Here is a 17,237-nt window from a genome sequence, read left to right as displayed (position 1 = left end):
TGCTGCCTTTCCTTAACACACGTACTTTACCTATACAACTTTTTTCCCTTATTGTCCATCACCTTGGCTTTATACCTTCAAGTCCATTTACTTACTGAATTTAATGCACACTACTGGCTCTTGACTACACATCTAACTACAGATTTCTGGAATGTCATGGTTTAAATCATCCACATTTCAATGGTGACAGACAATCTGTACAATGTTACTTTTCCACATGCATTAACCTATTTATAAATACTTGAGAATATTAAAGCCCTAAGATCCCTCCATACATTCCATTTGTGTGTCTGCTTTTTATTTTTTGTGTCCACTCTTTAGAATACAGCGGAGTCCTCATACATCTATCCTCAATACACCATGCAACAGGGAGATGCCTGCTGTGAGTGAGTTGCCAGGTCCCGTGCAGCTTTGCTAATGTTGAGAATGTTTTTGTGTCTACAATGTGTCCTAGTCGCATAGCACCAGATACATTTCATATAAAACACTTGTATATGGTCTATGACGTGTCTGTATATGGTGCAGAACAGAACTTGTAATGTAAAAAAGCTGCGGCTGCTACAATTCATATATAGATTCAGAGACTCCGTTACACACAGATATACAAGTGTCATGCTGTAGATCGAATTAATTGGCACAGTCTCCTCATGCATCCTAGTCACTATGCATTGCAACTAAGATGCATGTGACAGCAGCAAAGATGTAGGATGACAGATCCGTGCATGACTAATAATAAGTAATTACAACAATTGCAAGAACATGTACTCAGGTTAATTGGCTATACAGCATGTCTCTTATCAATGGCCATTCTAACCTTTGATAAGTAAAACCTTTACTACTCATTTTGCATATGTTGGGGACACTTGTTACCCGGAGCAAGTAACTGCATCTGCGATTGTAAGCTCCACTGGGGCAGGGACTAATGCGATTGTTAACTATACTCTGCAGCGCTGCGTAATATGTATCCACTATATAAGAAACTGTTAATAAATAATAAATAAGGATTACTGTAAGACAAATTATTGTTTAAGAATTAAATCATTAGCAGTATAAAAACACAATATGTATCTCTCACCTATCTTCTGGTTGAATATTTTGTCGAAGGTCAGTTCACCTCGTTCTTCCAGATACTTCTGCATGACACTTCGAATGCTGAAATCGAACAAGTGGATAATGATTATTAACCCATCTATATCACCAAATATGGCATTTACATTGGTGTAAGTTATCCAGGCTGTCAAGATGAAAAGATTCAATTGTGCTTTACAGTCTCCTTTTCACTACACAAACATTAATGACACAAGGGTGCATTCAATTGTTTAATCGTGTCCCATCTCTTGACTGAAGTTATGGGAGATCACAAGGTGATATTCAAATGATAGTTTTTATTGCACATATAATGCTCAATATGGTTGGGTTTAGCCATACATAGCAGCTAAACTCAACCAAACTAATGGATGCGACACAAAACATCCCATTTGTACACTTAAACTGGTGACTTTTTGCACATTCCAGCTCGCCATCCCCAGGGGTAGCAAGCCGAAGCTGAAACTATTGAATATGGCCAGGGGTTGACCATGGATGCTGGGACAGGTGATAACAATTGAATACACCCATGGACTCCTAAGAATCAGATGCCTGTACACAAAATCACCATCACATTTACAGTCTGTCCTGATTGGCTTACAATTAATTCTGTTAAAATAATCATAATTACAGCATGTATGGCATCTGCAGGTGTTTGTGTAACTGCCTTTAATTTCAAATGCTGAATAGACCACGGAAAAAAAAAAACAGAGGCCGAATCATCTTATTTTTTAACTGAAAATTTAAATTGCTAAACAATCAAAAACACTGGAGATATTTTAGGCAAATTTAACCATGCATTGAACTTTCAGGCTGATATTCAATTACCCACATTAATTAATTCCCCATGGTCTTTGCAATTAGCCCCAAAAGCCAGCAACATCTGGGATTTATTTTTTGGGGGGCTCAAGACCATCCCTGATACAGTACTATGGGCCAGATGTATCAAACTTAAAAAAGTGATAAAATGGAAAGTGATAAACAGCCAGCCAATATATTGCTCAGAGACCATATTACTCAGTATACCGTTTTCATCAGCAAGCAGTGAATTTGGCAGAAAATTGCCAGCAATTCTTTCTCTACCTCATTTTGACTACAAATCGCTGGTTGCTGGTGTACAGTGCATTGTGCACCAGCGACAAGCAATTTTTAGCCACAATCGCAGGAGGATGCTCCTGTGACCAGCCACCTCTAAGGCAGGCATGCCCAATGTTGGCCCTCCAGATGTTTTGAAACTACACATCCCAGCATGCTTTGCAACAGTTTTAGCATTCTCTAATAGCAAAACTGTGACAAAGCATGCTGGGATGTGTAGTTTCACAATATCTGAAGGGCCAACATTGGACATGCCTGCTCTAAGGTCTGACTGCAGGAGCGCGCTCCTAGTGCTTTATCTCCCACAACACAAAAAATACTACTGGCTATATGGTTGCTCTGCGGCCATTTAGCCAGTGACAATGGCTTAAACTGCCCAGTGTGTACAGGGCTTAAGGTTTAGTCCACACTTGTGGTGCCTTATAAATAAAATGTGATAATAATAATACTTTTATAACAACAGTCTGAAGCCTATGGTTGAATAAAATGTTGCAGAACCTTGTAAATCAAGCATTTTCATGATAATGCTCTGAATATATTCATTTTAAATCACACTCAGCAAGCCGTTCTACTGTTGCATCTGTTGCCTAGGTCAATCTCCTATTATGTGCTAATTCATTACAGTGAATCTGGATATCATTTGCTTTTAATCGGGATAAAAGATTGGTCTTCAGCAAAATCAGTATGCAGTAAATCATCTTAAGGTTTGGATTATATATGTACGGCCTCTGACTTTCTACTTTTACTGTTCCTCTAAAAGGTATGCTGAGATTTAATGGGAACACTTAATAGGTGAAAAGTCATAGCAAAAAATTAGAAGCCAACCATTTTTTTACATGCACAGTAAAAGAAAAAAACAGATAACGGAATTATGTACTGTATGTATTAAATGGATTAGATTATGAATATACATAAATATAGTACTATAAATACACATATGTATAGAAAAAATGGCCTACATATTAGCATATAACCAATTAGCCAAGTAGACCAACACCAATATCCTCATTAGTATGCCAGTCCCACCATGATGTATGCCACTGCCTCCACAATATAGATATACTGCGCAATGCAAATCGGTTTTAACACTAACTGGGGTATTCGATTTCGATCCCTGTGTATTCAAATGTGGGCATTTTTGTCTGTTTTTAAGTCCTTTTTAGACAATGTTTAGCTTTTTTTTTTTTTTGGGGGGGGGGGGGGGTAAAAAAGGCATCAACGAAAACTGACTAAATTCTGAGCAAATTGCGCACCATTTCATCCAGCACTATTTCAGTTGCCCTTGTCTGAGATTTTAACCAGTTTGTGTTTTTTTAGGGATAGGCCACAGTGTACAAAGCAAATTCCGGACTTGGACTGTATATGTGCAGTTTGATGGATACACATGTAGTGTTCATTCTAGCACCCTCTACCTTTGAAAATCCATGCAGTTCCTCTTCCCTGCATGGGGTGTCGCTGTCTGCTGTAGTGCTTCTAGCACAGTGTGGTCTGTATATCAGCACTGATATGCAAACCAGACCTGTGCTAGAAACACCACAGCAGACAGCGACACCCCAAGCAGGGAAGAGGAACTGCATGAATTTTCAAAGATAGCGGGTGCTAGAATGAACACAACACATGCACAATAGAACTCCCAAGCCATATATCCCATACATCCAGATAGCATTAATATACAGATGTGTCCTGCTATGTTGTTGCTGTGTATATCAGCTTACCGTTTTGGGATCGCAATGCGAATGCATCGCTGATGGGTCCTATTGAAATGAATGGGAGGCGGGCTCCCATACACACACTTTTTTTAATTCAATAATATTTTAGGACATTGTATAGTTTTTGCATAACATACAATAAATAAAAAAATAAAACAAAAAAAGTAATTAAACCGGTACATGATTACAAGTTATCAGTGGTGTCATTAGAGACATGGTACTGGCAATACTGCTGTACTTAGCAATAATATAAATTGTCACAGGGCTAATATTCAAAGGTTGTCTGATAAAAGTGCAATACCAATTCAAAAGCTGTATTAATAATGGAACAAAATCCCACCCAGAACTCAGAAGAGAAGGAAAAAAAAAATATGGGCTCTACTTCAGTCCAGAACAGTAGACTGTCCTTTTAATAAGTGGCATATGGTTTAATAAGTAGTATTGTGTCATATGGTTTAATTAGTAGTATTTGTGCAAATACACCCTCTCTCAGTGTAGCTTAGCTGTAATTGGAATATTAACTCAGATATTAAAATTTTTTTGTTTAGCATTATGGAAGTTTGAACCCTTTGCGTGCATTTGTGAAAATTGGTAAGCAAACATTTTTATTCATCACAATGACCTGTAAGGGTTAACTTATATAGGAAATGTAATATTTTTTACACAACATTTTTTTATTTCAATTTATATAGAAATGTGAGCGATGCTGGCATTTATAGAGATATTGTGCATATCTCTCACAGAGATGTTGGCACTCAAAGGGTTAAGGCAAAGGGGGATTCTAGCCACCTATTCCATATATTATAATATAGAGTGTAGACATATTTTGCAATGTCAGTTACTGTACCAGTAATTTCTCCCTCAGCAGCAGGGGACACTGCAGTCTTCACGTATGGGAATAGAGTTGGAGTACTGGAGAAGTCGTCACTTTAAGAAAGTTTAGATGTGGCTGGCTCCTCCCCCCTCTATCCCCACCAGACCCCAGTCTTAGAAAAAAGTGCCCGGAGGAGTCGGTCTCTTGGGCAGGGTCTCCATAGGGAGACTCATTTTTCTATTTTTTATTTTTATTTTTTACTTTTTTTCGTTGTTGAGGCAGATCAGGAAGCCTGTCTGCCACAGAAAACCCTGGAGGGGTCCGGTCGACACTGCACGCAGTGTTTCCTCCAGTACCCAAGCCACCAGAGCTTATGCCGTGGGGACCCGCCGCAGCTGAACGCGGCTCAGCGTTACGGGTCCATGGCGTCTCCCCCGTTCTCCAGGAGGCTGCCTGCTGGTAAGCGGCGCTGTGCGCTTTTCATAGGGGGGGGCAGCTAATCGGAGCGCGCTAGCCGCAGAGAGAGAGAGGGATTTCAGCCCGCAGCATTCGGTGCGGATAGGACGGCTAGCGCAGCAGGGCTGGGAAGTCTCTGCTAGCTCAGTGTTTTAATTTTTGCCGACACTGAATGCGCGCATAAGCAGGGGGCGGAGCTGGTCTTTTCCCTCTCTGCCGGCGCCATTGTACGGAGCTCCAGCATCTCTCTCTCTAAGGGTCTGCAGATCTGGTCTTCCAGTCCCTGGTCAGCCCAGCCAGCGCTCTCCCCTGCGATCACAGGGACTACTGTGAGTCTGAAGGGGTTTATTTTTTCAGTCTTCTGGAAATAAGGTAATCGGGAGGGTAGTGGCTCCTCTCTCCCTATTGTAGCACAGACCTCATATCTGGCATAGCCTTTTCTTGGGTATTGTTTGATTTGTCTGTGTGGTGGGTACTACTACCTGTATTGCCTGTTCTAACAGTGTATTATGGCAGGAAGAGGTACCTCTTCAAAAGCAGCACAGAAGGTATACACCTGCAAAACCTGCAGGGTGCAATACACGCAGCATATAAAGGGGGTATCCCTTTGTGAGACATGTTATGCTGCTTCACAGGGTCCAGTTATTATTCAGTCCCCTGTGCCTCAACCTCCTTCTCAGACTCCTGATGCTTGGCAGGCCATTCTAACAAATTTAACGGCCGAACTAGCAGCATCCAAAAAGGACAAGGAGGTTTTTCAGTCTCAGTTAACTCAACTTTCCTCTACAGTTGTTTCTTTACAGCAGGCTATAACAACTGTTGCTCCAGCTAGGTCCTCTTCTCCAGGAACAGCAAAAAGGAAGGCTGCCTCTGTTTTGTTTGTATCGGACGATGAGGTTCAGGTAGACCTAGATGATGCGGATGACCCTTATCAGGATCCCGTAGTAGATGACCAAGATGATCAAGACGCCCTGGGTGTTGAGGGTCTTATAAGGGAGGTTCGTTCTACCCTTAACACAGCCGATACATCGGTACCCTCACAAGTATCTATTTTTGGTCGGGTACAAAGACAGCCTCTAAATTTCCCAGACTCTGAAGAATTGGATAATCCTTTATTCAAGATCTGGAAATCTCCTGACAAAAAATTTCAGGTGTCTAAAAGACTCAACACTCTGTACCCTTTTTCTACAGAGTCAAGGGCAAAGTAGGAGACCCCTCCCACGCCGGACGTATCCTTATTACGCCTGTCGAAGAAGACCACTCTCCCCATTCCGGAGGCGGTTTCCCTTAAGGAGGCTCCAGATAGATGCCTGGATGGTTCTTTAAAAAATATCTACACCACGGTGGGTGTTATTTTACGGCCTGCTCTCGCCTCTTCTTGGGTGGCCAGAGCAATGGAGAATTGGGCTGCTGACCTAATCTGAGGTCTTGAACAAAACTCTTATAGGGATGAGCTGTTGTGTTTGGCAGAATGTCTAAGAGATGCTTCCACATATGTCAGTGAAGCGGCATCTGATATTTCTACTTTAGCAGCAAAGGCCTCGGCCTCAGCCGTACTTGCTAGGCTACGCTCTTGGCAGGCTGAGCCAGAGATTAAGAAAGCGGTAGAGGTGCTTCCTTACACGGGAGAAGTTTTGTTCGGCCCTGAAAAAGACTTATTTCCCAGGCCATAGGAGGGAAGTCTACATACCCCCCGTCCTCGGCTCCTGCTCCAAAGAGACAGTTTGTAAACCCTCTTTTTCGTTCCTTTCGAGGTAATGCATCCAGGGGTCATTCAAGAGGCGGTTTCTCTTCCTTCAGAGGCCGCAGAGGTCGAGGTGCCAGACCAGTGCAGTCCTCCTCCGCTACCCCTCATAGGGACACCAAGTCCACTGAAAAGTCAGTGGCATGACTGTCTACCCGCTCACTTGGGGGCCAGACTGTTGCTTTTTGCAGAGACATGGAGGACTCATTGCACGGATGCATGGGTTCTCCAGTTAGTTTCGCAGGTCTACAAGCTGGAGTTCTCCACTCCGCCTCCAAACAAATTCTTTCCTATAAGTCTTCCAACGTCCATCGAGTCAAGATTGGCTCTATGCGGCGCCATACAGACTCTTCTCGAGTCAGGAGTAATTATTCCAGTGCCAGCCCACCAGGAAGGAAAGGGATACTACTCCAGCGTTTTTGTGGTGCCCAAGCCGGACGGCTCTGTTCGGCCGATTCTGAATTTAAAACAACTGAACTAATTTGTGTGCTACCACAAATTCAAAATGGAATCTATCCGGTCGGTAGTGGCGTCATTGGAAAAGGGAGAATTTCTCCTTTCCTTAGATATAAAGGACGCGTACCTACATGTTCCAATTTGGGAACCGCATCAAAGATTCTTAAGGTTCGCGGTGCAGAACCGCCATTTCCAGTCCAGGGGGCTTCCTTTCGGCCTTTCTTCTGCCCCTCAGGTGTTTACAAAAGTAATGGCATGTATGATCACAGCTCTTCGTCTCCAGGGAATAACTATCATCCCATATTTAGACGACCTCCTCCTCAAATCTTCGAGTCAGGAGAAACTTGTAGCCGACGCTATCCAAACCTGCAGTTTTTTGGTTCAAAATAGATGGATAGTGAATTTTAAAAAATCCCAACTAAACCCTCAGAGATTGCAGTTTCTCTGTCTCATCTTCGACACAGTCGAGGATAAGGTTTTCTTACCATTGGAGAAGATAAAAACTCTGCAGACGAGGGTGAAACAGGTCTTGCATCCACGCAGAGTCTCGGCTCATCTGTGTACCCGCTTGTTGGGGCTAATGGTGGCCTCTTTCGAGGCCCTTCCTTACGGGCGGTTCCATTCTCGGATTTTTCAAGAGAATCTGTTGTCACAATGGTCGGGATCTCACCTTCAGATCCACAAGAAAATCACTCTCTCTCAGAAGGCCCGCTCGTCTCTTCGCTGGTGGCTTCACACCCCACACCTACTTCAGGGATGCAGTTTCAGCCCTTGTACGTGGACCATAGTCACAACAGACGCTAGCCTCAGGGGCTGGGGTACAGTGGCTTTGGACCACACGTTTCAGCGGAGGTGGTCTCCTCAGGAATCGAAACTTCCAATAAACATTTTGGAACTGAGGGCCATCAGACTGACTTTGTTGCAGGCGCACAGTCTTCTCCAAGGTCGACAGATCAGAATTCAATCGGACAAAGCGACAGCTGTCGCTTCTATAAATCGCCAGGGGGGCCCAGAAGCAGAACGGCCATGCGAGAAGTCCGTCCCATTCTGGAATGGGCAGAAGCCTATGCCAAAAACTTCTCGGCAGTCTTCATCCCGGGGGTAGAGAATTGGCAGGCGGATTATCTCAGTCGCCAGGATTTTCACCCGGGAGAGTGGGCCCTCCACCCGGAAGTGTTTCACCAACTGATCCTGCGGTGGGGCAAACCCGAAATAGATCTAATGGCCTCCAGACTAAACCATCAACTTCCGGCTTACTGCGCCAGATCTCTGGATCCTGCAGCAGTGGCGATAGACGCTCTGTCAGTCCCGTGGAACTACAATCTGGTGTACATATTCCCACCATTTCCGTTGCTCCCAAGAGTGCTAAAGAAGATAAATAGAGAATCCATGTCCGTCATCTTAATAGCCCCGGATTGGCCTCGGAGGTCATGGTACTCAGACCTCAAACTTCTATTGGTGGACACCCCTTGGCGCCTACCCAAGCTTGCATCATCTTCATTTAACAGCCTGGCTGTTGAGGCAGAGTTGCTAAAACGAAGGGGCATTCCTTCAAAGGTTATACCAACGATGCTCCAGGCTAGGAAGGGTGTAACTTCGGCCCATTATCATAGGATCTTGAAGAGCTACATATGCTGGTGCGAAAAACATGGTTTCCCAAGGGCGGTTTTTAGCTTATCTAGATTACTAGAATTTCTCCAGGTGGGCCTGGAAAAAGGTTTGCGTTTGGCTTCATTAAAGGTACAGCTTTCAGCTCTATCGGTGTTCTTCCACCACGGTTTAGCTCTCATACCGGAGGTACAAACCTTTTTGAAGGGAGTTTTGAGGCTTCAACCTCCTTTCGTGTCTCCTGCGGAACCTTGGGACTTGTCTTTGGTTCTAAAATTCTTACAGTCTGACCTTTTTGAACCTCTTGATTCGGTGAACCTGAAATACGTCACATGGAAAACGGTTATGCTATTAGCATTAGCCTCTGCTCGACGGGTATCGGAGTTGGGGGCCTTATCTTGCCGTCCCCCCTTTTTGATTTTACATAACGACAGAGCTGAACTGAGAACAAATCGATCTTTCCTCCCAAAGGTGGTTTCAGCTTTTCATCTAAACCAGCCTATTGTCATTCCGTTTTTTGCTGAGGACTCAGCTTCATTGGATGTGGTGCGTGCTTTACGTATCTATCTGTCCAAAACAGCTCCGTTAAAAAAAACGGACAGTCTTTTTGTTCTCTATTGTGCAGAACGCAGGGGTTGGCCTGCACCCAAGCAAACTTTGGCTCGATGGATTTGCTTGACCATAAGGGAAGCCTATCTTCATGCAAGTAAGAGTGCTCCTTCAAGGATAACAGCGCACTCTACCAGATCAGTTAGCACTTCCTGGGCTCTAGCGAGAGGGGCTTCCGTCTCGCAGATCTGCAGGGCAGCCACCTGGTCGAGTTCAAATACGTTTGCCCGATTTTATAAGTTTGACACTTTTGCCAAGTCGGAGGCATCGTTTGGCAGAGCGGTCTTGCAGGAATCTCAGCGCTCTCCCACCCGGGAGTAGTGCTTTGGTATTATTCCCATACGTGAAGCAGTGTCCCCTGCTGCTGAGGGAGAAATAGGGAATTTGGTACTCACCGATAATTCCTTTTCTCCAAGGCAGCAGGGGACACTGCACGCCCTCCCAGCGCTAGTCTTCCTGCCATGTTACACAATGTGTTAGTCTTTATTAGACGTTTATTATGTTTTTGAAAACGGTGGTTGGGTCATTCCGGTTGTATGACTGTGTGTTTTCTATACTTCTATTTACGGGTGTGTATATAGTCTTCTCAGGTTGCTTGTTGCTAAACCTTATTCTGCTTTTCTTTAGTTTAATAGTATCCTCCTCCTTCTGGGTTTCTTGCCTATCACCTTCCTCTCTCGGACACAGTTTTTTTCTAAGACTGGGGTCTGGTGGGGATAGAGGGGGGAGGAGCCAGCCACATCTAAACTTTCTTAAAGTGACGACTCCTCCAGTACTCCAACTCTATTCCCATACGTGAAGACTGCAGTGTCCCCTGCTGCCTTGGAGAAAAGAAATTATCGGTGAGTACCAAAGTCCCTATTTCCATAGGGCAACTGTCGGTCCTGAGGGGGCCATCCAGGACCTGGCTATGCAGACCTTGGTAAGGGCACACATAGCAATGACATATTGTTTAGTAGGTTGATCTAGAACAGGGGTGGACAGACTTTTTTAACCCCGGATCTACTTTTTGTACACTTACTGACCAAGTGCCCTACCAGAATTTCTCCTTGTGTAAGTATTTTTCACCCAGTGCATAACCGCACCCACCACCTACTTCCCTCCCTGTGCAGAATACCCCTCTCCCCATGCACCAGCATCATTCGCAGTAATAACCAACAGGATTTAATAATGGTAGTCAGGCAATTATGCCAACCACAGCACAGTGCCGTGTGCCCCTTCCTAAGAAGGTAAATTTAGTACAGTATCGTACAGGACCGTACTGGATGAGGTGTACAGGGTGTGGTGAGTGGTTTGCAGCAGCTGTGGGCGATCATGCAGTCCACGCTGTCAGCGATATCCCCACTGCGGAGCAGTACCTAGGGGTGACTCTGGGCACATCTAAATGCGGGAGCATGGCTGACGAGTCATCTTCCTGCTCTGCTGCTGACTTGTCCCCATTCGGTGAGGGGGATTAACCTGAATCCAATGTGCACTGCATCACTGGGAATGCTGCGAAGCCTGTGCTTGCATCAGAGGCTAATTAAGGCTGCAGCTACAAAAGTTGGTCGCGATCTACCGGAGAGAAGTCCGCTAGCTACTGGTAGATAGCAATCAATGTTTTGGCCACCCCTGATCTAGAACATCCCCATTCACTTTATTGGCATAAAGGGAGTGTGCTAATGCCCGCCATGCTCCAACATCCTTGTTGTAAGGCGTACACATGGATGTAAGAACACATTTGTACACTGGCGTATGCATGCTTTAAGAGGTGGGATGTTTAGGATATAAAATGTGATACATCCCTGTGTATCTCTTAGCAGTTAATCCAGGGCAGACACTTAGACAAGCTATGATAGAGTCGGGGTGTTTCTAGGACTGGGTGAGCCATGCAATCGCACGGGGTCTGCAGTATTTCTTGTGGTCTGGCTATCCGCAGGAGATGCTGTTGAAATGGTCACCCTCAAAAGGGCCAAGCCCCCGATGCACCCAAGCTGAAAACATTAAGAAGGATGCTAGAAGGCCATCTCTGCGTAACCCACAGCTTCAATAGCACTATGATATTACATGACAACAGAAAATACTGGGCTGGAGCCACACTCGACCTAACGCTGTGTCAGCCTAAACCCACGTCGACCTTCACCCACGTCGACCTTCACCCACGTCGACCTTCACCCACGTCGACCTTGCCACCTGTCGACCTTGCCACCTGTCGACCCAACGGTGTCGACCTAATGACTGTCGACCTAAATGGTGTCGACAATATGATCCACACCCAACAACAATGTACACAGCTGCCTCACCTATTCAGACACTGTCCTAGCAAATTGCTAATTTTGAAAACTAGGTGTTGTAGATCTGTTCCTGCAGAATTAATTATTGTACGTCTTTATAGGAGTTTTTTTCTCATCTATTACTACTTGGCAAAGCTGGGTAAGCTTAATTTACCTGTTTGTTGTGATCTGTAATTCACTGTGAGCATTTTTGTGTTGCAGAAAAAGTTGACTATAGACTTGTAATAATAACAACACAAAAAATAGAGGTTCTGTGCATACAAGAACACATTTTACCCAGCACAAACTAAACCAAATCCTGCTGAAAAACAGAAACAAACTTTTCTTTAGGCCTATATTTAATAGTGGATAGAAAGCATCATTCACAGACAAACACAAGCGCAATAATAGTGTACAATCCAGCAATGATCAATGTTATTTCAATGTTCTGTAACGTCTGCAACCAGTTACAGTAGCCACACACAGTATCATATGGCTGGTCTCTAAATGAATACAGATAAAACTCTTGTGTGGTCACAATGACAAGAATAGCATGTAAAACCGTGTCTAATCATCACACCAGAGCATCTGAGGGAATAGAAGTGTATGGTTAGTGTGATACGTACATCCGCCATATCCTGAACATTCTGAAAATAAAGCATATGGCTGTAGGCTGTCACTTAAACATCCCTTTCAGTAGTTTATCATTTGAATGTATAAACTTCATTTTAAGTTATATAGTCGCACATCTCATATATAAGAAAATAATGTATGAAAATTATATAACAGTTATACAGACTACCATTTTTAGATCATAAATGTGAGTTCTATTCTCTGTTTTCAGCACTCCATGGCTGAGCAAATGTCCAACCATGAGCGTTCTAAGCTGTACGCCACATTTCCCTGGAAAATAAAGCATAATACTGTATTTATGTATGGATTAAAAGTTTCTTATATAGTGAACACATATTCCGCAGCGCTTTACAGAGAATATCTGAACATTCACATTAGTATTTCTGTAGGGTTAGAAGCAAGACAGCTTGCTGTTTTGCAGCTGGCTGTTTTAGCAAAGGGTGTTCTTAACTAAGGGTAGCATCTGAACAGTTAAAGAAACAGTTGAACAAACATTGAACAACTACATAAAGAAATACCGGAGGAACACAGAAGGACATAAAATTCAACATCATCCACTGAAAATCCAGCATTCTGCAGTGAGTTACCTGACCCAGCATCACCTACAGTCTGCACAGCCAGGACAATGAACTTCATACTGAACCATTCTATGTACCAGAGCCATGGTTCCTCAATCCTGTGCATTCCCTATTCACTCTGCATGCTTTCTGCCCCTAGCAGGGTGTGCTGTGGCATGGCCTACGGTGCAAAGCTATTAGGGGTCAAGGGTGCAGGTGGAGGGGGAAGAGGAGGATAGGAGGAGAGAGAGGACTACTTTGTCCATTCTCTTTACCTGCTGCCTCGTGTCCTGCCATGCTCACTTCTTGCCTCAGGTTTCCTTACCTGCACCTCATGTCACCTGTCTGTCTCCCCCTCCCTCTAGATTGTAAGCTCCTTAGAGCAGGGCCCTCCTCCCTCCTGTTCTCACTGCACTCTTCTTGTATTTCAACTACAGCTCTCTTACTCATCTACAATCTATACCTGCATCTATTCTCATTCACTTCCTTATATCTCAGCTGTATTGTGTACTAAGAATTGTGCTTTAATTGTGTTATGACTAGTTCTGTGTACCCTGTACTGTTCTTTTGTGTTCTATATGTACAGTACTGGCTGGTGCAATCACCATGTGGCGCCGCTGATTGGCTGCCTGGGTGCTGCACAGCTCAGTAATGATATGTTCCCCATGTCTGTGACCCTCATTAGAGTACATCTAGTATATATATCAGTACTGTTACTGGCTACCTAGCTGGCTGTGCAATCACCATGTGGCGCCGCTGATTGGCTGACTGGGTGCTGCACAGCTCAGTAATTATATGGTCCCCATGTCTGTGCTCCTCATTAGAGTACATCTAGTTTATATATATCAGTACTGTTACTGGCTGTGCAATCACCATGTGGCGCCGCTGAATGGCTGCCTGGGTACTGCACAGCTCGGTAAATATGTTCCCCATGTCCGTGTCCCTTATTAGAATGCGTCTTGTGCATATCTGTATGTGTGATGTACATTTGTACTGCCATTGTTGCCTGTTCCTTGTACTGATAACCCTTTGTATTGCAGTATGTGCATTGTTATTTTTATTGTCTGTAAAGCGCCTTGAGTCCTGTTGGAGAAAGTGCGCTATATAAATAAAACTTACTTACTTACTATATCAGTCCCTGCCCCAGTGGAGCTTACAATCTATATTCATTACCACATGTACACGCGCACACACAGACATTCTAGGGTTAATTTTGTTGGAAGCCAATTAGCCTACCAGTATATTTTTGGATTGTGGGAGGAAACCGGAGTACCCGAAGGAAACCCACGCAATTACGGTGAGAATATACAAACTCCACACAGTTAGAGCCATGGTGGAGATCGAACCCATGACCTCAGCGCTGCGAGGCAGTAATGCTAACCATTACACAGTCCGTACTGCCCCTTATGCTCACTAGATCGCTTACAAAATGCCCCTACCGCACTCCATGTGTAGGGGCCATAGCGATGCAGTGTCCCGCCGTACACTAGTGCCCGGTGATTAATATCCGTCTTGCCGGATAAATCTATAATCAACATTCTCAGGCTCAGTATTCTCACCGGAGAACGCTGGCCCTGACAAGTTGCTCAGTGGCACAATGCTATGCACCGCTGTGTGCTGAGCGATGCTGCGCATTCTGAGTGATCTAGCATTGCTCAGAATGCTCATTGGCGCATCTCTCTTTGTGTAGGCCCCATAACACCTTGCTTAAATAGTAGCTCTCATATCAAGTTCCTCTGCAACTACTACAGTATATGCAAAGCAAAGTCCAGATTTGACTCTTTGTATAAGTTTGGCCATATGTAAACGATGGACGAGAAACAGACAAACAAAAAAGATTACGCACAATTGCAGGAAAAAAAGATACATATGGGTGCACGACAGCCAATGGAAAATGACACACTGCTAAAATAAATGTGAACCATTTTAATTTGATAAAGAACAATTTTGACCTTAATATTGTTCTAGGAAATCCTTTGAGATGTGCACAACATTTTTGTGCCATCACTTGAGCCGTGTTGATAATAAGTGGAAGCTGACATGCAACAGTGAGGTCATCACATAATTGCCATAAGCAAAGCAAGAGTAATGTCAGCCACAACTAGAGATCACTGTGACCTCTCACTTCTGATATATTTTCATACCTCTCTGTGTGTCTCCATTCAATTAAATGCTAGCTAAATAAGTCACTAACGGATGCTTCAATGTTCCAGGTAAAAAAATAATTGGTGCAGAACGTTACAATAGGAATATATGTAAAGCAAATTTAATTGGTAAGGATTTTTCCTGCTAATAGGGAGCAGTGCAAACAGCAAACCATGTCTGTTAGTACATGGGTTATTCGCTCACATAATCACTGATTCCTAAGGGCATAGCTGCCTTATTTTCTCCTTAACTCATCTGGCCAGCAAAGCAGAGCTATGGAATCGCTTTTATAAAAAAAATGTATCTCTCCAGTTCTTCTCAACGCCATCTTGTTTTGTTATTTAGAATTTATGGTTGCACAAAAAAATTCTGTAACAGACGAAAAGGTGCCCCCACACAGAGCAGTGTTTTTTGACTGATTGGTCAATTTATTTTGAATGATCGCGATCCTCAGATTCACGGATCTTTAGCTGCATCTTCTGATCGTCCCAGCTGCTCGGAAGATCAGTAGATGCAGCTAAAGATCTGTGGGAGGCGGGTAATCAGGCGCTCGGGAACTTGAAACTTTGTGTGCTCGGGTGCATTTGTGCGCTCTGGTTTTCAGACTCTCAGGTGTTCGAGCGCATTCATGTGCTTCGGTATTCAAGCAATTGGTGGGGGAAGCAGCAGCAGGGGAGGTGGCATGTGGTCGACAGCGTCAGCGTCCATTTTTTGGAAATCTTAACATAAATCTTTGTAAAAATGTACTCTTTACCCAAAATCTTTTGTTCAGGGGAGTTCAAGGGAAAGCTTAAGATCACAGATCTTTGTTGTGCGTGGGCACCTTTAAGGCACCCACACAGTAAGATTTTCTTTTAAACGATTTGATCGGTTAAAAAACAGCATGTATGAACTGTATGAAGATCCGATGTGGGTGCCCGAAGGACATTCATCGAGCATGCTGATCCTTTCAGCAAGCATAAAGATGAACAACCCGTCGAGCAAGATGTGTAGACATGATGAACAATAAGGCCATGTAAGCCATTAGCACCCCCCCACACACACACGCACACACACACACGCACACACACGTCACCATCACATCCGCCAATGCACCTCAAGATCCCAACCACTTGCAGACACAGAGAGAGGCAGTGGCGGGCAGGAGATTTCAAATGAATAGGGAGGCCACTGATTAGTTACGAGTTTGCAAAGGTGCGGCAGCGGGGTGCGGAGTTGTGTGGAGCGGAAGACCCCAAACACTGCTGATCATGGCTACAATGACAATTGAGTAAACCCAATGATCATTTACTCAATCGTTCTGTGTGTTGCCAGGATCAGGGTGATCCGGATTTCTAAATTGGAAAGATATCGGATTTAATCTGATATCTATCCATGTGTGGGCACCTGTAAGGAGCTTCAGCAATAAATAAAATGTATGCAGTGTAATAATAAAGCTTCTTTACAGAGAATACAGCATTCATCCCAATCGATCATCGTGAAAAACTCCCCTGAAGACTCCTTTATACCGCTTTTACATTGCAAACCCAGGTCGTAGCTGGGATTTTGAACACCTCACGCTAAACCCGGGTTATTATACACAAGGAGACCTGCATTTAACCCTCTCTTCAGAATTTATTTTTTATATATAGTTATGCATTGTTGGCATTTCATACTTAAGCCTATAGTTATCATTTTAGTACACAACACACAGTACCATTTATTTTGTATGGTTACTCCTCACAGCAATTCTTATCTACCCCAGCATGGAATGCTGCCTAAAGGAATTCCCTACTCATACATCACCCTAGATCTATGGAAAAAGAGGTAAGTGCCAGTCAATGGGGTTTGCCAAGAAATATGAGAAGAATTAAAAACCAGGGATATTTCAGTAGTAGGCTATAAAAGCTGAAGCAATGGATTGTTGAATGAAATAATAGTAAAGTTTATTTCTTCGTATAGAAAAATTGTAATGTAGGATCATACAGAACATTAAACGATGTATTAAAACTAAAAGCAGACATGTGTCATCACGAACATTATGCCCAGAAAGATCAGCCAGGCCAATCAGCATTAGAATGTAACCAAAATAAC

The 17,237-nt window shown here is 43.7% G+C and overlaps 1 protein-coding gene across 4 annotated transcripts in view; it reads right to left on the bottom strand.

Moving 5' to 3' along the window:
- GRK3 (G protein-coupled receptor kinase 3) overlaps positions 1-17,237 on the bottom strand; it is a 316,600-nt gene that overhangs the window by 213,652 nt on the left and 85,711 nt on the right. For all 4 annotated transcript variants that reach the window (XM_083146472.1, XM_083146488.1, XM_083146479.1 and 1 more), the window contains exon 2: positions 1,076-1,152. In XM_083146472.1, coding sequence (XP_083002598.1) covers positions 1,076-1,152 — 77 coding nt within the window. The remainder of the gene's footprint in view (positions 1-1,075; positions 1,153-17,237) is intronic.

Source organism: Crinia signifera, chromosome 1 (genome assembly GCF_055691185.1).
Source record: "Crinia signifera chromosome 1, ASM5569118v1, whole genome shotgun sequence".
Taxonomy (NCBI): domain Eukaryota; kingdom Metazoa; phylum Chordata; class Amphibia; order Anura; family Myobatrachidae; genus Crinia; species Crinia signifera.
Note: the sequence above shows the minus strand (reverse complement) of the source record. Positions and strands in the feature narration are given on the sequence as shown.